The 21,392-nt window shown below is 45.4% G+C and overlaps 1 protein-coding gene across 3 annotated transcripts in view; it reads right to left on the reverse strand.

The window, feature by feature from the left end:
- CACNA1A (calcium voltage-gated channel subunit alpha1 A) overlaps positions 1–21,392 on the reverse strand; it is a 236,819-nt gene that overhangs the window by 171,258 nt on the left and 44,169 nt on the right. For all 3 annotated transcript variants that reach the window (XM_060144945.1, XM_060144944.1, XM_060144946.1), the window contains exon 3: positions 19,830–19,969. In XM_060144945.1, the coding sequence (XP_060000928.1) occupies positions 19,830–19,969 (140 nt within the window). The remainder of the gene's footprint in view (positions 1–19,829; positions 19,970–21,392) is intronic.

Here is a 21,392-nt window from a genome sequence, read left to right on the forward strand (position 1 = left end):
AGAGGATGCAGGGCCTTGGGGGCCATGGGGAGGACTTGGGGTTTTTCTCTGAGGGAGGAGACAGCCACAGAGGGTTCTGAGCAGAGGAGGGACATGGCCTGACTCAGGCGCTCAGAGGCAACCTCAGGCTTCTATGCAGCGGGGGGGGGGGGGATAGTCTATGGAGGAAAGGGCGAGGGGGAACATTAAGAGACCAGGATATGGGGTCACGGCCAGAGTAGGACTGTGAAGGTGGTGAGAAGCGGGTGGATTTCTGGGTAGATGCTGAAGGAGAAGCCAACAAGATCTGCTAATAGACTGGATGTATGGGTTGAGATAAAGGGAAATAGAGAGAGACCCTGAGGTCTGGGGACCCAGCAGCTGGAATGATGAAGCTGCCTTAATTAAGATGGAGAAGATGGCAGGTTTGGGCAACAATGATCAGAGTTCTTTTGTCAGAGTCATACCAAGTTCAGTACCTCCTATGTCAGGTGAAGAAGATGGACCCCTAGAGATGTGGAAACCGGCTTGTACACAGCCTTGGATCGGGGCCTGAGTGGGGCTAAGGCTGACCTCTATCTGGTTGAGGGGGGCAGGTCATTGACCTCATTCCCGGGGTCTCATGCACAAGCAGGGGTGCTAACGGCCCCAATTTCAGAGTCACCGTGAGGCACCCATGAGTGGATCTATGCAAAGGGTTTAGATAAGCCCGTGGCGCACAACAAGCACACTGTAAATGAGAGAAATTATTATTATTAACAAGAGAACGGTTGCCAGTTACCGTGTATCCAGCTAAACTCTCTCAGACAGCACTGCCTCCACCAGCTACCGCCCCTTTGGAGCCAAGTTAAGCAGCGGATGTCTGGAAGCAGGGTCTTTACCTCCCTGATTCCCGCATCAGATAATCACCGAATCAAACACCTCCTCTCCATGTATTGCGTGTGGCTATTAAGAGCTTCGATCCCAGGGCCAAGCTTCCTCATGTAAATCCCAATTCCGCAACTTCCTAGCTGTGTGGCTTGGGTCAAGTCCTCTAGCTTTTCTGAGCCTCAGTCTTCTCAACTATAAAATGGGAATGATGACAGTTCACACCCCACGGGGAGACAGGGGCTGAATGCGCTGATCCTTGTGAAGTCCTTAAAGCAGAGAGCCTGGCCACAGCAGGCACTGTATCTGTGGTCACCATTATTACGAATATCTTTATTCACGCTGCAAAACAGGTCTGAGCCCCATTCCTCAGATGAGGAAACTGAGGCTCAGAGAGACAAGAAGGTACCCCAGAGGTCAGCAGAGGAGTGGAGGCGAGTGGGCAGCACCCAAATGCCTGGGTCCCTGCCCTGGCCCTTCCCTTCACTCTTCTCAGGGGGCCCCTCAGCCATTCTGTCCTTGTTTTCCCAGCTGTGAAACGGGGACAATGACAGCACCTACCAAGAGGGATATTCTTGGAGGGTTAAATGAGATAATTTACTCCAAGGGTTGAGACCAGCACTGGCCACAACGGTAAATTCTCAATGAATGTCGGTGTTGATTGTAACTGCCGCAGGTCCCACAGCTGGGTGCTGGGGAAGCCCACACTCCGGGATCTGCCTCTTGATCAGTGGGCTTTGCTGTTGAACCTACTGTTTAAAAACATGCTAACCTTTGCCCACTCCTTTAGAAAAGACTAGAGAATGGGAAATTAGGGGCTTTCCCCCAGCCCCCTATGCTCTCCAGGTCCCCACTGCTCTTGGTGCCCAAGGCTTCCCAGGATTCCCCCCCTGGGTGGCACAGCCCCCGGCACAAGGCCAGGTTGAGAGGGGAACCTTGGCAGCTCCTGTGTCTCTGTTGCTTCACTCCCACTTCAGAGCACAAGACTAAAATCAAGGATATCCCGTTTTTCGCACTGTCTACCCTTCAGCGACGTCTATGCAAACCTACCAAAAGACATGGTTCTCTCTACCACCAGCTATTCATTCATTCATTCATTCACTTATTCTTTCAATAGATGTTTACTGAGCCCCCTTCTCAGGTTCTGTACTAGGTTCTGGGTTCAGTCTTTGCCTTCCAGAGGAAGAAGATAGACGATTCACCCAGTAAACAATGGTGAAAGGTTTCACACAGATGCCACCAGATGCCCATAAAGAAGACATTTAAGCTGGCCTCATGGTGGGCATTAGGTGGGGAGGCCAGGAAGGCATTCTGGAGGGAGAGACTATTTACATCAGTAAATAGGTACTTCCTTGAGCCCCATGAGTGCCCCTCGGCACCTCAGCCCCCTCCCAAGTCTCCTGGACCTCCCCATGAAGGGTCCACACTTGGCACAAAAAAAGGGAGCCTCCTTTCTAATTGGTCAGGGCCCATGCCACCCTGGATATTAAACACTTTAAGTATCATGTCTGAGTAAGAAGTAACCAGACACAGAGAACAGAGCATATTGCAGACACAAGCAGTAGCAGGTGCAAAGGTCCTGAGGTGAATGAGCAGGTACTGCTAACATAGGAGGCGGGCGTCCCTTTTCTTATTTTCTCCCTCTAACATGCGATAGTGGACAGAAGGAAGTCTGGGTCTGCCGTGGGGTGGATCTGCATCCAAAATCCTGGCTCCAGGACCTCCTATTTGTGTGACTTTGGACATGCAGCTTTGCCTCTCTGAGTCTAGTTTTCCTCACCTGTGATAATATTCATGGAGCTGAGGGGAGGTTTGAAGGTGATAAGGTATGTAAGGGGCCTGGCACATAGAAAGTGCTCAATTAATGCCAATTTCCTTTCTTTGAGGTTGACCTCCCCCACTGGTCTGGGTTCTCATAAAGCTAGAATTCCAGGAGGGAAGAGAGGTGGGAGTAGCTACAAAGAAGAAGGCAGAAACCAAAAGAAAGAGTTGGGGTGTGAAGGGGAAGGGATGAACAAAAAGGTCTCCACATGGATGCCCACCAGCCTGGCCTCTGTCCCTCCGAGCCGACAGAATCAGAATGAGGTTTCCATCCAGCTATAATCAGGCGTGAGTGATGTTTAAAAGGAAAAATGAAATCAAAAGCTCCCGTTGACATAGGGAGCTGGGATGCATGGCTGTGAACTATGCCAGTTCAACATGGCAGGCAAGGGACTTCCCTGGTGGTCCAGTGGTAAAGAATCTGTCTTCCAATGCAGGGGATGTGGGATAGATCCCTGGCCGGGGAACCAAGATCCCACAAGCCGCGGGGCAACTAAGCCCACACGCCACAACTACTGAGCTCGCGCACCTCAAGGAGAGAGCTCGTGCACTTCAGTGAGAGAGCCCGTGTGCTGCAAACTCCAGAGCCCAAGTGCTGTGGAGCCGGCCCACCACAACTACAGAGCCCACATGCCCTGGCACCTGCACGCCGCAACTAGAGAGAGAAAACCTGCACGCCGCACCTCAACAGAAGCTCACGCACTCTAACTAGAGAGAAGCCCGCGTGCTGCCACGAAGAGACGCCGCCAAAAACAAACAAACAAAACATGGCAGGCAAGAAATCTTTTCTCTTGCTTCAACCACCCATGAGGGCTCAGAACTCAGATATCAAGTCGAGATTTGATAAAAGCAGAAGGAATCTGAGGAGGCTGTGTAAGCTACCTCACCTTTAATTCCCAGGTGGCTGCATGACCAGCCCTGGGCTCTCAGCAGAGCCTTTGCTGGCATTTTCTCTCCTTTTCACTGTGTGAGTGACATGGTGATAATAACACATCATCCCCATTTCTTGCTAAGAGTCAGGAATGGAAAGGAATGGGGCAGATGGCCTCAGAGGATAGGAATTGGGGCCACAATGGTCCCAATGAATAACTTCTTGGATATACACCCTTTGCAATGTGATGTATTGCTCTCCCATCAAGAGTTGGGGGGTCTATTGTGCCACCCCTTGAATATGGACTAGACTCACTGCTTGCTTTGGCCAACAGTGGTCAAATTGAGGGTGTCCATTCCTAGGACTAGCCCTCCAGAGACCTGTGTGCTTCCTCTTTCTCCTAGAACCCTGCTTCTTCCTTGTGAACAAGCTCAAGCTATCCTGTTGGAGGACAAGATTATGTGGAGCAGAGCACAGTGGTCCCAGCCAAGGCCACCCTAGACCAGCCTACAGCCAGCCAACACCCAAACAGGAGAGCCACCCAACTGCCCCACAGCTGACCACAGATGCTTGAATGAGCTCAACTGAGACCAGGTAAAGCACACAGCTGAGTCTCACCAAAACTACCAACCTGCTTCTTCCCTGCCTTGAGTGTGGACGTGATGCTAGGAGCTCTAGCAGCCATTCTGCAACCATGAGGTAAAGGCCGGGAATATTGCAGAGATGTCAGCCAGTGCCAACCAGTACCCACTCCAGACAGTTTGTAACATGAGAATGAATAAGCCCTTATTTGTTTAAGCCACCATGAGTTGGATTTTCTGTTACATGCCACTGAATGCATCCTAATACATCCTTCAAATGTTTCCCTGTTTCTGGGCTACATAAGACCCCACAATAGGAATAGAGGACCCACACTTATTCCTTTTTCAGGAGTGAACACATGGGCTGCTGTACCATCCCCAGTGGAGAGGCTACCCTGCTGATGTAATTCTCACCTCCCAGTGAGAGAGGCCCAGTTTGCTCATTTCTCCCTTCCTGGAACAAATTCTACTCAGTTGTTGCAAGCCAAAGACAATAAAAAATGTTGCTAACTCATCCCTAATCCTGGGTCCTGGATTCCACCTGGACCCTGTTGGGCTCTTCTGCTTCGAATTTCCATGCCTTTAATGCACGCTGACCTCTGCTCTTCTCTGCACAGAAATCCTGTGACCCACTAGGCCAGGAAGGAGAGGGAGTGCCTTGTCTCAGGAATATCGATGGAGCCAAAACTCCCCAAAGGACAAGGGTCAGGCTTTCAACCACCCTTCATGTATCCCTTCCCTATGGAGCAACCGTTCTCACTTCCTACTTGGGGCCAACAGGGTGAGCCTTAGAGATGAACTGATTCTCCAAATGCTTCACTAGGAAACCTAAGCAGTTGAATGGCAATTCACGGCAGAACTAGGTAAGTGTGGCCAGCAAGGCAGATACTGTGGGTGCCGTGCCTGTGTCCCACACTTCACTGTGACCATCTACGATTTCCTGGCCACAGAAACATGTTCAACCCAAATGTAGGGCAAGCCAGGAGACCCAGAGAGCTCAGAGCCCAGAAGGATTCCCGCATCCCAGCTCCCTTACTTCTTTGGTGGGCTAACTCTGAGGGGCACGTTCTACTTGGCCTCCCAAAGTTCTCCAGAGAGATTAAGCAAGTGCTAGTTGCCCACAGCACAAACTTGTTTGCTAATCCAACATTTTTTCCCGTTTATTTTTCTTTTCTTTTTTTAAAAAAATTTTTTATTGGAGTATAGTTGACTTACAGTGTTGTGTTAGTTTCAGGTATACAGCAAAGTGCATCAGTTATATATATGTATATACATATATATATATATATATATATATATATACACAGAGTAAGTCTCCTACATACGAACGAGTTCCATTCCGAGAGTGCGTTCGTTAAGTCCAATTTGTTCGTAAGTCCAACAAAGTTAGCCTAGGTACCCAACTTTTACAGATAACGCCAGGCACGTGAACTCACTTATGTGACTGGACATGTGAACACACGTTCGCATCTTTGAAAGTTAGCAACTTGAAGGTTTGTATGCAGGGGGCTGAATGTGTGTGTATGTGTGTGTTTATATATGTATATATGTGCATATATATATATATCCATTCTTTCTCAGATTCTTTTCCCATATAGGTTATTACAGAGTATTGAGTAGAGTTCCCTGTGCTCTACAGTAGGTCCTCATTAGTTACCTATTTTATATATAGTAGTGTGGATATGTTAATCCCAATCTCCTGCCCCCACGTTTCCCCTTTGGTAACCATACGTTTGATTTTGAGATGTGAGTCTGTTTTACTGGCTGCCTCCTCTTCACTATCGGAGCCCTCTATTCCCCTATCTATGTTTCCCGGGATCTCCAAACAAACCACTGGCCCAGGGCTGGTTTAGGTTCTGGGTTGCAAAACCCAGAAACTGACCGGCTGGCTTCGGCATAAAAGGGATTTTTAGGAAGCTCAGATAAACAACAAGAGGCCCGACGAGGGGGCTTGGAAAATGGGCAGGGACAAGGCAGCGAGACCAACCCCATGGCAGCAGGCTGCCATGAAGGAATCCGGAGCCATACTTCATGGTTGAGTCACTTCCTCCGTTTTCAAATTCTTGGGTGAGGAAGCACGGGACTGGTTGAGTTTAACTCACATGCTCTGGCTACCAAGGGGTGGAGAGAGGAAGAATCCCCCGCTTCAACTTTCAACTTGTGAGTATGGGGTCTCATGGTCCAGCAGTATGATACACAAAGGGGGGTTCTCCCCAAATTGGAAGAAGAGGTTGGAATTTGGGTCCCCCACTAATAAGAGCAAATGTTCTCTACAGTTAACTTGCCGGTCTATGGAACTGGGCCTGGAGAAGTAGTAATAATTATTATTATAATTACAGTTATTAGTCTTAAAATAGCTAATATCATTGAGTATCTACTCTCTGCCAGTTTCTAAGTGTTTTACATATATTATCTCATTGAATCCTACCTTATGAGGTAGGTACAATTATTATTCCCATTTCACAGATGAGGAAGCTGAGGTCCAAAGAAGTGCCATATCCCTTCCTCTTTCTTCAGACCATCCATTGGTAAATACCATTCATAAACCCAGTGTACCACGTGTCAGATACTAACTCATTAAACAACTCTACATGGGAGGGAGTATCATTATCCTGTTTTCCAGTTGAAGAAGCTAACATTCAGAGAGGCACAACCACTTGCCCAAGGTCACACAGCTTGTAAACAGTGGAGCTGGGTTTTAAATCTGTTCCAACTCCAAAGCCCATTGTCTTAATCATGGTGTGTGTATACAGGCTGCCCTCTCATTTAGAGTTGCCTGAACAAGAAATAGCTGTGTTGCAAAGCAGTGTTGCAAGTTGAAGACTCTGCTACCCAATTACCTTTCAATGTAGGGCTCAGATTTGAAACCATAAGACATATCACTCCCAAGAAGAGGCCAACCAGAGTTGTACCTCAATTTCTGCTGCCCTAGTGGACCTCAAGCGAATTTCCTGTACATCATTGAGTAAAACAATCCCAAATGTACCCTCCACATTTCATGAAAATCTGTCCAGATGTTTTGGTATGATATAACCAGAACTTTATTTATGAAGAGATACATGATACTATGTGATGCCCATTTTCTTCATCTTTCTAAACATGCCCATAATCTTACACTTCTGATGTAAAATTTTGTTAAGGAGAGGAAAAAGGCCCAAGAAACTGACCTATTCCCCAGTGAGACCACCTAACCCATCACATCATTGGCATAGATGGCAGGAAAGACCAAATGTTTCTCCCCTTCCTTTCTTTGCCAAACTTCCTGAATGGGTTTGACTTATTGTTTACTTCTCTTTTCAATCAGAATTCCACCGCCAAGATTTCATGCGTCCCCAACTTCCCTACAAACAACCCTCTTTTTCTCCCATTTTCAGGCATACCTCATTTTATTGTTCTGCTTTGGAGATACTGCATTTTTTACAAATTGAAGGTTTGTAGGAACGCTGCATTCAGCAAGTCTATTGGTGTCATTTTTCCAGTAGCATTTGCTCACTTCATGAGCAAGTTCACATTTTGGTAATTCTCACAATATTTCAAGTTTTTTCATTATTACTAATAACATATATATATATATATATATATATATATATATATTTTTTTTTTTTTTGCGTTACGCGGGCCTCTCACTGTTGTGGCCTCTCCCATTGCAGAGCACAGGCTCCGGACGCGCAGGCTCAGCGGCCATGGCTCACGGGCCCAGCCGCTCCGCGGCATGTGGGATCTTCCCGGACCAGGACACGAACCTGTGTCCCCTGCAACGGCAGGCGGAGTCTCAACCACTGCTCCACCAGGGAAGCCCCATATATATTATTATTAATATACTTGGTATAGGGATCTGTGATCAGTGATCTTTGTTGTTAGTACTACAACTCGCTAAAGGCTCAGATGATGGTTAGCATGTTTTAGCAATATAATATTATTAAATTAAGGCATGTACATTTTTTAGATATAATGTATTGCACATTTAATAAACTATAAGATAGTGTAAACATAACTTTTACATGCACTGGGAAACCAAAAAATTCGTGTAACTCGCTTTATTGCGCTATTCACTTTATTGTGGTGACCTGGAACCGAACCCACAATATCTCTGAGGCATGCCTGTACAAAGCCCCCAAAGCCCCAGAGATTTGCTTTTCTCTTCTGTTGCAATCAACATAGCTGACTAAGGCATGTCTCTCTTCCTAACTACCCGTCTACCACATCTTCTGTTTCCTTCTCAGCACTTCTTTCATCACTGAGGTCCCTAAGTGTGGGTGCCTCTCTGACCACGTGTTCCTGTCTGTTACATCCTCATGCCTATAGGGCTCAGTCACTCTCAGATTTAACCAACTTTTTGTGGATGACTCAAATCTGGATAGGCCAGTCAAGCTTTAACTTTACCTACATCTGTCTGCAAAGCAATATTTCTGCTTTAATGTCTTGCAGGAACCTCAACATGACTGAAATAAGCTCTTCCCACTAGAAGCGCCCTGTGATCCTGCAACGGCACCACCATTACACCAGCCAATAGTCAGTTGATTGTCATATTCCGGAATGTTCTCTCTCGGTGAAATAGACCTTACATCCATCTTTTCCTTCCTATTTCCATTATCCTAAGTGAGTCCCGAATCATCCCAGACTTAGAATCATCTCAGTTCTAGGACTTACTCCATCACAATCAGGAATCTTCCTCCTCTTCCTCCTCTTCCTCCTTTCCCCCCCTTTTTTTCCTCCTCCCCCCTCCCCCATCCTCTTGAATATATTTTATTGAGCCCCTACTATGTACTAATTATCCCATCTAATCTTCAGCCCAATGAGGTATTAATATGAGCCTCATTTAACAAATGAGTAAAACAAGGACTAGGTCGAATAAATCATTTCCCAAAGTCACACATCTCAGTGGCAGAGCCAGGATTTGAACTCACCTCTCCAAACTGATGCTTTATCTTACATGGGAGAGTTAAGTTATGGTTCTGAAGTCAGTGCACAAGGGAAAAATTGTATATACTCAAAAATGCCCTTGAAAAACCCTTAAATCACCGATAAGGGACAGTACACATAGTTTTGTGTGTTTAAGCCGGGGCAGTAATAGGTGTGTATAATATGTGATATAAAAGAATGAGAGCAGTATGGCACATGTGACAGACACTGCTAACTATCACAGCCATTTCCTTCTCCTATCTTTCCTACAGGTAGAGCCAGTCTCCCATAAAATAGCAAAAATGGTAGGTATTCATGTTTCTGGTCTTTCCTGAAGCTAGAAATGGTCATGTGACCCAGGTATGGTCAATAAGATGTAGGGGGAAGCCTGCTGGGAACTTATAGGAAAGATTTTTCTTCCTAGATTAAAAAGAGAAAAACTTCCAATGAAAGTTTTCTCTTTCTGCCATTATTTTCCTGATTTTGGATGAGGCTGTGAGAGGAGGAGACGTGACAGCCATTTCGCAACCTTGAGGCAAGAAAGCATGAAGTAAAAATTCAACACACTGAGGAAGGTGGAGTGGAAGATAGAAGGACACCACTGAGCTAATCCTGGTCCACTGATTTGTGGATTTCTAAGTCAGGTGACAAAAGCCTTTAATGTGAAAGCCCCCTTTAGTTGTCTCTTCTGTTACTTGCAGAAAAAAGCATTCCTAACTGATGTACTGGGATCTATGAAGAACATGTATCATGCTGGTCCCTTGGAAAAAGTTCACTAAATGGAATGACAGGTAGAAATGACCTCACTATTCAAGTATTATATTCTTCCTTTTTCTTCTTATATGTGTGCCAATTACATATCAATGATCTTGTGTAAGTTCAATTTGCATAGGATGCGATTCTGCTACACACTTCCCAGTTTCTGCTTTGAAAACATCCAGGGCTATTTTCTACCAGTATAAACTCCTCAGTCTAGTTTATGAAGACCTCCCAGTCTTATCCCTTCTGTCCATTCAATCTTATTAATATCCTGTAATCCCTGGAATACCAACATGAAGCAAAAGAAACAGGCACCAGCCACATTTTAGTGCCCAGAGCAGGACTTAAGGGTCTTAGGTTTCCTTCCTGCCTCTGTCCCTGAGGCCAGAGTTTCATATCTTGAAATTCTGTGGGTGGCCTTCAAATGTGCCTGTGAGCAGTGAAAACAAAACAACCCATGGCCTGTGTCTCTCTGTGTCTCTAAAAAACCTGACTCCTGAAATCAAAGCTTCTTAGGGCTAAAGGGACTCTTGGGAGTAAAGTATTCAATACTCTTTAGCCCACAACGTTCTCCTAAAGAGGTTTACACGTAGGTGAGTTACACACTTAGAAAATGTACTCCAGCTGCCTGGTTCTGTGCGCAACCACACACAGCAGGCCTGAGAACACACCCCTGCTCAGGCCCTTCCCCTTCTGCACAAACTTGTTCATCTTTGTGCCACTTTATTAATGCAAAGTAGCTAGCAAAGCTGATTTTGAAGGAGGTTTAGTCCATTCAGAGCTATGACACAAAAGATACACCACAACTCCTGGAGTAGGACCAAAGCCACGTGTAGGCATATTCCAGCCCCAGTTAGGGCCACACTCCCAAACGCCCTCCGAAACTGCACCATCTCATCTAGACCAGCTGTCATGCATGAGCGCTCAGGCAGAGACTTCTCTGCCTTCAGATCAGTTTCTTTCTCAGTGAAACTTCCCGCAACATTGGTAGGTCATAAGTACCACTGATTCGTTCATTCAGTCACAAACATTTATTGAGCACTTACTTACCGTGTGCCAGGCGCTATTCTAGGCACTGAGGAACACAACCTTGGGCAGAAGAAATGAAATCCCTGCCCTCATGGTACTTGACCTAGTGGAGAATATGGGCAAAAAATATCCAGTGTGTCCGAAAGTGCTAAGCGTGTGGAAAAAATCTAAATAGAAGAAAGAGGACAGGAAGCGTTGGGAGAGTGTTGAAATTGTAGACAAGGGGTCAGGGGAGCCTGGAGTAGAAAGTCTTGAAGATAAGGGAACGGATGGAGCAGATATTTGGGGAAAGAGCATAACAGGCAGAAGAACCCAAAGTGCAAAGGCCCTGAGTTTTCAAACTTGTCTGAAGTGTTCAAAAAATAGACAGCAGGAGCCTGGTACAGCTGAAGCCCAGTGAGCGAGGAGGAGGGTAGGGGGTGATGAGCTTGGGAGGTGATGTGGGTAGATTGTGCAGGTAGGTCCTTGTGGGCCATGCTGAGGACTTTGGATTCTTCACTGAGCAAGACAGAAACCACAGGAGGGATGTGAGCAGAAAAGTGATTTGATCTAATTTAGGTGCTAAAAGGATCCTTCTGGCTGCTTGTGTTGATAACAGGCTGTGGGAAAGGAGGGCAGAAGCAGAGAGCCCTGGGCAGAGGCTGCTCTAACAAGCCAGCCGAGAGATGACGATGGCTCAGCCCAGGGTGGTGGCAGTGGAGGTGGGATAAGTAGTGAATGCATATTAAAGACGGAACCTATAGAATTTGCAGAAGGATTGGCCATGGGGTGTGTGAGAGATGGACGAGGCATCAAGATTTTTGACCAGAGCTCCTGGAAGGACAGAGCGGCTATGCGCTGACAGGCAAAGACAGGGAGGGGCAATACTGGATGATCAGGAGTTTCGTTTTGGACATCTTGAGTGTGAGATGCCGGTGAACTCCTCCCTCAAAGTGGGTACTTTGAGAGAGGTCCAGGCTGGAGGTGTAAGTTTGAGAAACATCCACGTAGAAGGAGGACTTACACCCCTGAGGTTAGATGAGATCACCAAAGGGCTGAATATAACCAGAGAAGTCATGAAAATGGGTTTTTTTCTTTTTCCTAAACGACCCCCCCACCAGTTTCCCCTCTCCCCAGTTCTCAGCTTCACCCTTCTACTACACAACCCCACTAAAGGTGAGGGACTTTTGTCTCTGGGTCAGGCCCAGGTTCTCAGAGAGAGGAGAGATTGTCCAGCTTCTGCAACCTCTGTCACAACACGGCATCTGCAGGTCCTATAGTTCCTCCCTGCATAAATCAAAGCACAGCGGCTTTTCAGTTGGCAGCCTCCGCCTTGGCCCCAGGCACCCACTTGCTTCCCGTTCCATTGAGATTTCCTCTGCCCGCCAGGCAGCTACCTCCCTGCCTTGGTGAGAAGAGAGAAGTCATTAGCCCTGAAAACTGTAGAAGCCGTGGCCAGATGCCTCTCTAGAGGCAGGCTGGCATTTGTCACAGCAAATTCAAGAGGACAAGACCGTGATCAGCCCCCAAACCTGTGGAGAGATAGATGGCAAAGTCTTCTCCAGTCACACAGGGAAAATGGCCAAGAAGCTCAGCACAGAACAATATTACCTGGCCATCTGGCCCTCACTCAGTCTTTCCCCACCCCAGTCGGGGGTGGAGGGAGAAAGGAGGACACCCTTTTTTTTTTTTTTTTTTTTGCGGTACGCGGGCCTCTCACTGTTGTGGCCTCTCCCTTTGCGGAGCACAGGCTCCGGACGCACAGGTTCCGCGGCCATGGCTCACTGAGAAAAGTGGCTCAGGTCTTAGCCATCAATCTATGTCAATCTACCATTTCTGGAAATCTGCCCAATTTTTTTCCTGCCACAATGGAGCCCAAGATGGGGGAGAAAAGGAAGGATCCCTCTGACTTCCCTGAAAAACTTGACTTTAGGGAAATAGGACTCAAGAAAATGGATTCTGGATCCAGATCTAACCGAGTTCAAATGCTGGATCTACTATTTATGAGGTGGGTGACACTGGGCCAGTTTTTAAAGTTCTTTGAGCCTCAGTTTCTTCATCTGTGAAATGGGGATAATACTGGGACTTAACTCAGAGGGTTGTAAGAATAGGCTGAGCATATAAACATGTACAGGATATCATGTTATAACTGCCTCGTAAGTTCTAGTTTGTCCATGTTGCCACTGCTGTTAATAACAGGTATTATGTTCATAAGGATACTGGGGTGGATATAGCTCTTTGCCTGAATTTAAGTTAGGCCCAGGGTTATCCTAGATTTAGGGATGTGTCCTAGCACAGCAGTTGAGATCCTGATCTGCCCTTTACTAACTGCGGGACCCTCATCTCTAAAAAAAGGCTTATGCAACTGAAATGTGATAATGCACGTGACATTGTTCATATAGTGCAGGCACACAGTAAGTGCTCAATAAACGATAAGAATAACAATCATGGCAGCCAGCATCATTATTATCACTGTCGCTGTTGTTACAAGATGGAGAAAGAAGCTCCTGCTGCTAGGAAGTGAGGTGGTTCCTGATGGAACGTGGTTCAGCACGTATCATGACAACCAAATGCTCTGAACAATAAAAAGATCGATGCTCTCTCAACGATAAAACTCTCTGAATGATAAAAAGCATTTGTGCCACAGTGGGGGATCCTTTTGGTACCAAGGGTGACTGATCCTCTGCTTGGGGAGGGGAGGGATTAATGCAAAGAGACATTAACATAAAATGCAGTTGGCATTTACGGGAGCCGTTCATCGGTCTCAGGAGTTAGAATGCTACTTGTGTTTTATTGTTGTTGTTGTTGTTTTGGAATGCTGTTTTTATTTGCAGGCAACTGAGAACAGCTGTGTAGGAGGTAAAGGAAAGAGGGGAAGCTGAGGAATGACTACAAGTGCTGTTCAATTAATCAAAAAGGGAAGAGAGTGCGAACGGTGGGTGACTTTGGCCGAGTCATTTTGACCCTTCTGGTCCTCAGTTTCTTCAACCATCTAAGAAAAAAGGGGGAATTGGAATTACTCTCTGAGGCACCCTATTTCTCTATAAAGGGACCACAGGCTGGGTACTTGGGGGGACAAGAGAAAGAAAGAGAAGGCAAAGTTCTGATGGCAGAACCCAAGGGGTGGCAGTACTTATCTATACCACCCCTACTGCCCCCCAAACTGGGACTCCAAGGCTCCCTGATATGAACATACCTTCTGATTCTGGAAGATTCATGATTATCCACCATCTCGATGTGACCTTGGGCAAATTACTTAGCCTTTCTGTGTCTTAATTCCCTGTGAGTAAAATAAAGGAGTTGGACCTGCCAGAGTCCACTGAGCCCTTGCATTCAATGATGCTACAAAAACAAAGCCAACATCTGTTCCCTGATGGTCTCCAAGTACTTGGGTCTTTTCCTCATTTCTGTCCTCAACACAAAACTGCCCAAAACCTGGGATGGTACATAGGACCTTCCAAAAAGGAACCTTTGTTTTTTACAGTCACAAAATGTCAGGGTAGGTAAAGACCCAGAGCTTGCCCTTGCCTGCTTTATCTGATGTCAGGGTATCTGTCATAGGCTCCTGGACCGTTTGGCTATTTCTATCAATGCAATGGTCCCCATCTCCTTAAACAGCTTAGAAAATTCCCCAGAACACTCTGATTATCAGAAGTGTTACCACCTTCCAGTTTAGCAAGCATTTATTTTACTGAGCACCTACTATATGCCAGGTATGGTGCTAAGCCCATGAATAAAAAAAAAAAAAACCAATCATCTTCATTCCTACCCTGGTAGTGTTTGCAGTCACTTTTCTTAACATGTACAAGTGTATTATCTGACCTCTTTGATGTTTACATATATTTGAACATTACAGTAAAAGTTCTGTCATCTCAGAAATATAGCCAAGCTTCTGAAATCTTCCTCTTACACATTTTTAGTTTAATGAACAGAACTTCAAATACAAGGGAAGGATGCTTTAAAAGGGGTTGATCAATTACAAAGTTAGAATTTCTCTGGGGCCCTGAGCTACACAGAGCACACAGAAATCCATGGTAAGATCTTTTCTACCAAATGTCACACAGAAGAAGGCCAAAACCTTGGTAAGCCACGAAAAATGAATGGTGTTTTAATGCTGCGGTTTGCTTCAAAATGTGAGAACCCGAGTTAATCAGAAAGTGCACATTCAAGTCATCTTTGTCTCAATGTCAAATTAATACACTTGAGTCCCCTCCCCCAAGAACACGAAATTAAGAGTTTACTGCATTTCCCCACCGCTGACATTGAGCAGAAGGCTAGGTTTGCTGGGCTTTTATTCTTCTCTCCCTGTTTCTAGCTTATAACCCAACAGGAGACTAAACCGCCCCTTGCAGTTTGAAGTAATAACATTTGAGCTATGTGGCCGATTTGAAGGAGATAGAACCACCAGACAGTAAGGAAGAAGGGTTGATTACTGGAGAAGTAAGAGTAAAGCAAGAGAAGGAAATGTGGGGAAAAACAAAGAAGGAAAGGAGAAGAGGTTAAGAAATGAATAGAATCTACAGTAGTGGCTCCTTGTAGCTTTTGACCCCCTGAGACTCTAATGAAAACTACAGACCAGAAAAATATACAAACACACAATTTTGGCATGCAATTTCAGAGGGTTCATGGATCCCATTACTTCCAACTCTGAAGCTATCTGTCTCAAATGAAGAATTTCTCCTCTAGAGGCCCAGCAGATATCAGGAAACTAGAAAAGAAAAGACCACCTTGTTGTAATCAAGGAGCAGATACAAACATCCAAGTAGCAGACTGACTGACCTATTAAATGGTTGCCTTTCAACTTACTGATCACTTATTGAGACTTACTACATGCTCAACAGTATGTGAGCTTCCCTAGGTGTTTCAAGAACTATGTTATAAAAAGCCAGGTTTTCTTTAAAATTTAATTTAATTGTTTTTTATTGGGGTATAGTTGTTTTACAATGTTGTGTTAGTTTCTACTGTACAGTGAAGTGGAGTTCCCTGTGCTATATAGCAGGTTCTCATTAGTTATCTATTTTATACATAGTAGTGTACATATGTCAGTCCCAATCTCCCAATTCATCCCACCCCTTCCTTCCTTCCTTGGTGTCCATATGTTTGTTCTCTACATCTGTGTCTCTATTTCTGCCTTGCAGACTGGTTCATCTGTACCATTTTTTCTAGATTCCACATATATGTATTAATATACCTTATTTGTTTTTCTCTTTCTGACTTACTTCACTCTGTATGACAGTCTGTAGGTCCATCCACATCTCTACAAATGACCTAATTTAATTTCTTTTTATGGCTGAGTAATATTCCATTACATATATGTACCACATCTTCTTTATCCATTCGTCTGTCGATGGACATTTAGGTTGCTTCCATGACCTGGCTATTGTAAATAGTGCTGCAGTGAACACTGGGGTGCATGTGTCTTTAAAAAACCAGGGGTTTTGGGACTTCCCTGGTGGCGCAGTGGTTAAGAATCCGCCTGCCAATACAAGGGACACGGGTTCGAGCCCTGGTCTGGGAGGATCCCATATGCTGCAGAGCAACTAAGCCCGTGAGCCACAACTACTGAGCCTGTGCTCTAGAACCCACGAGCCACAACTACTGAGCCCGCGTGCCACAACTACTGAAGCCCACACGCCTAGAACCCTGTGCTCTGCAACAAGAGAAGCCCCCGCAATGAGAAGCCCGTGCACTGCAATGAATAGTCCCTGCTCACCACAACTAGAGAAAGCCCGTGCGCAGCAACGAAGACCCAACACAGCCAAAAATTAATTAATTAAAAATACCAAAAAACCCCCAAAACAGGGGTTTTTAAGGCTCCTTCCCACCAGCAAGGTCAAGCCAGCTCCTGTCAACAAAAGTCAGCCCCAGGAAGCATAAATTGGTACAACCACTTTGCAGAGCAATTTGGCAATATCTAGTGAAGCTGGGGATACATACAGTACACAACTCAGCAATTCCACTCCTGGGTATATGCCCTAGAGAAATCCACATGCAAGATTGAGGAGACAGCTTGGTTCAAAATAGCACGAAACTGGAAACAACTCAAATGGACAAATACATGGTAGACTGTTCATACCACAGAATACCATGCAGCAGTAAAAATGGATGAATGGGAATTATTCTTGTCAATCAGATTGACCTCATGTTGAATGCTAAAGGCAGTTTGTAGAAGAAAACATTCATAGAGAAACTTAAGGCATGCATAACAACACATATATACTTCTTATATACTTATGTAGTCAAAATGTAAAATAGGTACCATATATGTCTTATATTCTTACATAAAAGTGTAAATACCCAAATGGAAATGATAAACACGAAATTCAGGAAAGTGTTTCTGGATGGAGAGAGAAAGGAATGGGGCCAGGGAAGGGAATGCAGGGACTTACACTGTATTACAAAGGTTTCATTTAAAAAAAAATTGTTATTGGAGTATAGTTGATTTACAATGTTGTGTTAGTTTCAGGTGTACAGCAAAGTGAATCAGCTATACATATACATATATCCACTCTTTTTTAGATTCTTTTCCCATATAGGTCATTACAGAGTATTGAGTAGAGTTCCCTGTGCTATATATAAAGGTTTCTTTTCTTTTTTTTTTTTTTGCAGTACGCCGGCCTCTCACTGTTGTGGCCTCTCCCGTTGCGGAGCACAGGCCCTGGACGCGCAGGCTCAGCGGCCATGGCTCACGGGCCCAGCCGCTCCGCGGCATGTGGGATCTTCCCAGACCAGGGCACGAACCCGCGTCCCCTGCATCGGCAGGCGGACTCTCAACCACTGCGCCACCAGGGAAGCCCGAGACAGACTCTCAACTACTGTAAAGGTGTCATTTTGACGGCAGTTTGCCACCTCACCTCCCTGTTCTCACCTCCTCCACTCTTTCCCTCACCCACTCTGCTCCAGGCACGCTGGCCTCCTCACTGTTCATCAAACACACCAGACACAGTTCAGCCTCAGGGCCTTTGCACTTGCTGTTCTCTCTGCCTGGCACTCTCCTCCTTCAGTCATCCTCATGGCTTTTTCACTCACCTCCTCTAGGTTCTCATTCAAATATCACCTTCCCAAGGCAAGTCTTCCCTGGCTTCTAGCCCTCCTGCCCATAAGACATCCCATCCCTACTCTGTTTTATTTCTTTCTCTGTAGCCCTCATCAACATCTAACACACTAGATATTTCATTCATTCATGCATTTTGTCTTTCTTCACCCCTAGAATGTCAGTTCCACAAGAGGAGGGGCTTTTGTCTGTTTTGTTCACTGCTATGTCCCAGAGCCTGGCACATAGTAGTTGCCCAGTAAATACTCATTGAATGAATATTTGCATACACAGGCATTTGTTATATTATTCTCTACTTATTTTCGAATGTCTGATTATTTTTATTATACATTTTTTTAAACAACAACAACAAAGTCAACCACTGGGCTCTTGCAATGATGAGTTTCCTAGAGAGTGACAAGTGCCCAATGCCATAATATGTCCCAGGAACCTTCCAAGGTCGCAAGCCAAAGAAGTATGGGCACAGCAAACAGAACTCCCTCAGTGAACACCCAAGCCTGCTAGAGCTAGCCCACAGTGCTCGCAACAGACCACTCAGATCTGAATGCCTCTAATGAAACAGCTCAATATGATACAGCCCAATAGGATGCTTCGGTGAGAAGCAACATTGTTTTGAAACAACAGGTATGTTCAAAACTTTAATTGTGAGAGCCCAGCCAACACAGCATGGGTACTAAGACCCATGACATCTACCAAGAGAGACAGGACCTGGAGCAGCAACAAACCCTAGAGGAGAAATAGGATCCCACAGAACAGAACTATGACCGCATACAGGAGAACTACGAGAAAGGTCTCCCAATGAACAGGGGTCTTGGAAGAGAAGAAACAGACTTAGCTTGGGAGAGAGGAGTGGGTAAGCAAAGGAGCCAGAAATCATCATAAAATGGTAATGTCTATATTGGGACCTGATAAAGAGTTTGGGGTCTGTGACAAAGATTGGCTGGCTATCCACCAAATCCATTTCTGTTTCCTTCTAAGCTTCCCAGCTTCCCTGCAGCGATGTGTGGGCATGTGACTGAATTTTGGCCAAAGGCATATGAGTGAAAGAGGTTACATGCAGGGTCTCAGCCAGGCCCATACAACCTCCCAAATATCGCCATCCATGCTCGTTTCTCTTCCATGGTTTGATGCAGACAAGCAGACCTGATCTGTGGGTCAAACAACAAGGAACCACAATGTAGCAAGGACCCGGGGGGTCCCTCAAACACTGTGTGGAGGAAAGAAGCCGGCCAACGAGGAACAGCTGTTTTGGTCTTTCAATGAGTAAGAAATAGACTGCTGTTGTGTTTAAATCATTACCTAGTTTTGGAATTTTTGTTGTTGTTGTTATAGCAGCTAGTGTTACCTTATACAGGGTCCTTGGTGGAAAGTGCATACACATTCCCCTTTCAACTATGGTTCACTGTACCAGATCTGAAAACTCCTCAATACTGCAGTAACTGCACCTTACTTAGACTGGTTTTGTCCATAATCCCATCACAATCTCTTGCACCCAGAAGTCCTCAAAAAACATTTACCAACTTAAAATGAAGGCAAGATATCCCCAAGCAAAGCAAAAGAACCACGCGTGCACAACAGTTAAAAACTTGAGTTCTGGAATCACATCATCTCAAGTTCAAATCCCAGCTTCATCGCTTACTAGCTGGGTGATCTAAGGTCCCTCTGTGCTTCAGATTCCTCAACGGTCACATGGGAATATCAATATTTCCTAATTCATTGGGTGGTTGTGAGGATTAAATGAGAGAACGTACATAAAGCACTTTGGAAGCAGTCAATTCTAATAAGCTATTATTCTGATCGTAACAGAAAGCATCCGCTCTGAGATGCAGCTGAGATGAGGACGTTGCGGGGAAGGAGGCACATGCACATTGAAGAAGACCGTGGGGCCTCAGCCTTCCCGAACCCAGCCTGGACCACATCAACCCTTAGGTTTCCGCAGTCCTCATAATTCAAGATCATTCTAAGAAACACAGCACAGGCCACTTACCCTGTTAGCACCACCACGAAGTCCATCACATTCCAACCATTCCTCAAGTAAGAGCCTTTATGGAAGGCAAACCCAAGGGCAATGATTTTAATTCCAGCCTCAAAACAAAAAATTCCAATGAAGTATGGTTCTGTGTCATCCTGGAAGGGAGAAAAGGTAAGGTCAGTGTCTTTAGCTTGGCAGAGGGTGGCATGAACAGGGAACCAGCCCGCTCGGATAAGTGTACCCACTTCCCCTCACCTCTCCTGACCTTCCAGCACTCACTGCCCTCCACTGCATCCTGCCTGGAGCTACCCTGTCCAAAGGCTTTTGCAAGAAAAACAGAAACATGGAGAAGACACCTCCTTCTTTCCTTTTGGCCAACTTTACACACTAGTTGGACACACAGAATTGTTTGTTCGGACGCGAGCTGTTTAGTAGGGCAGCCACATGTGGCTACTTAAATTTAAATGAATTTAAATGAAATAAAATGAAATATTCAGTGCTGCAGTCACACTAGCCACATTTCCAGTGGCTACCATATTGGACAGTGCAAACGTAGGACATTTCTATCACTGCAGAAAGTTCTAGAAGAAAGCACTTGTTTAGAATGTTTTCTTGTCACCTGTATCATTCAGGGCCTCGTGCTTGGTCCCTGTGCACTGACCTCACCCCCAAATCTGACATTTGCGAGGGTTCTAAGCTGGTATGCACCAGTACAGCTGTTCAGGTTGCTAAAATATTGGAATCAATGCTCCTGCACTGGCTGGTAAATGGCCAATGTCCCAACTCCCGGCCCCTTGCCAGACCTCCTGCCAGATCTGGCTTCCCAGCTGATAGTCAATAGTACTTGGAATTAAGCTATAAGCTCTGCTCCATCAGAGCCCCTACATGGATGTTCCCCAATGTGTTATGGCAATGTTTCTCAGGCTTCAATCATTTGCATTCTGCTTTCACGAGTCTTTCCATGCCAGCTTGCCACCAGTACTACTAATTGTTTACCATTCTCTCAACAGACTCTTTTTACTTAGCTTGATTGTAAGCAAAAGCAAACAAAAAAAGTCCTGAAATCATAGTTTTTCTGGGCTAGTTATCTATTTTTAGGATATACATTATAATATGTAACTATTAAAATTTAAAAGCCTTGAGATCATTAATACTTTGTGGATTAGGAATGAGTGGATTCTAACATCTCTCTCTCCCTACACTTGAGTTATGACAGCTGGCTTTGAAATGGTGATGGAAAGGAGAGAGGTCTCCTTCTTGGCAGTGTCAGAATGCCAGGAGGGGAAGCAGGGGGCTGGGGGATGGCTAGGGGCATCGAGAAAGATCTTAGTACTAGTTTTACAGCTCTGCAGAGTTTCACCAAATCATCAACTGGATCTTGAATGTCCCTCCTGATATTCATATATAGGAAACGCTGGGGATAGAAGAACGAGCTAAATGACATCCCAAGCAAGCTACCAGGCAGAAGTCAGAATGTGGGACATTCCCTAGAGCACCTGGACTGGTTTCTGCAGGGTCAATGGCAGGAGGGAAAATAAGTGCTTTAGATAAAAAGTCTTAAGCAACCTAAAATCTAGA

The sequence above is a fragment of the Lagenorhynchus albirostris genome, chromosome 3 (genome assembly GCF_949774975.1).
Source record: "Lagenorhynchus albirostris chromosome 3, mLagAlb1.1, whole genome shotgun sequence".
Lineage (NCBI taxonomy): Eukaryota > Metazoa > Chordata > Mammalia > Artiodactyla > Delphinidae > Lagenorhynchus > Lagenorhynchus albirostris.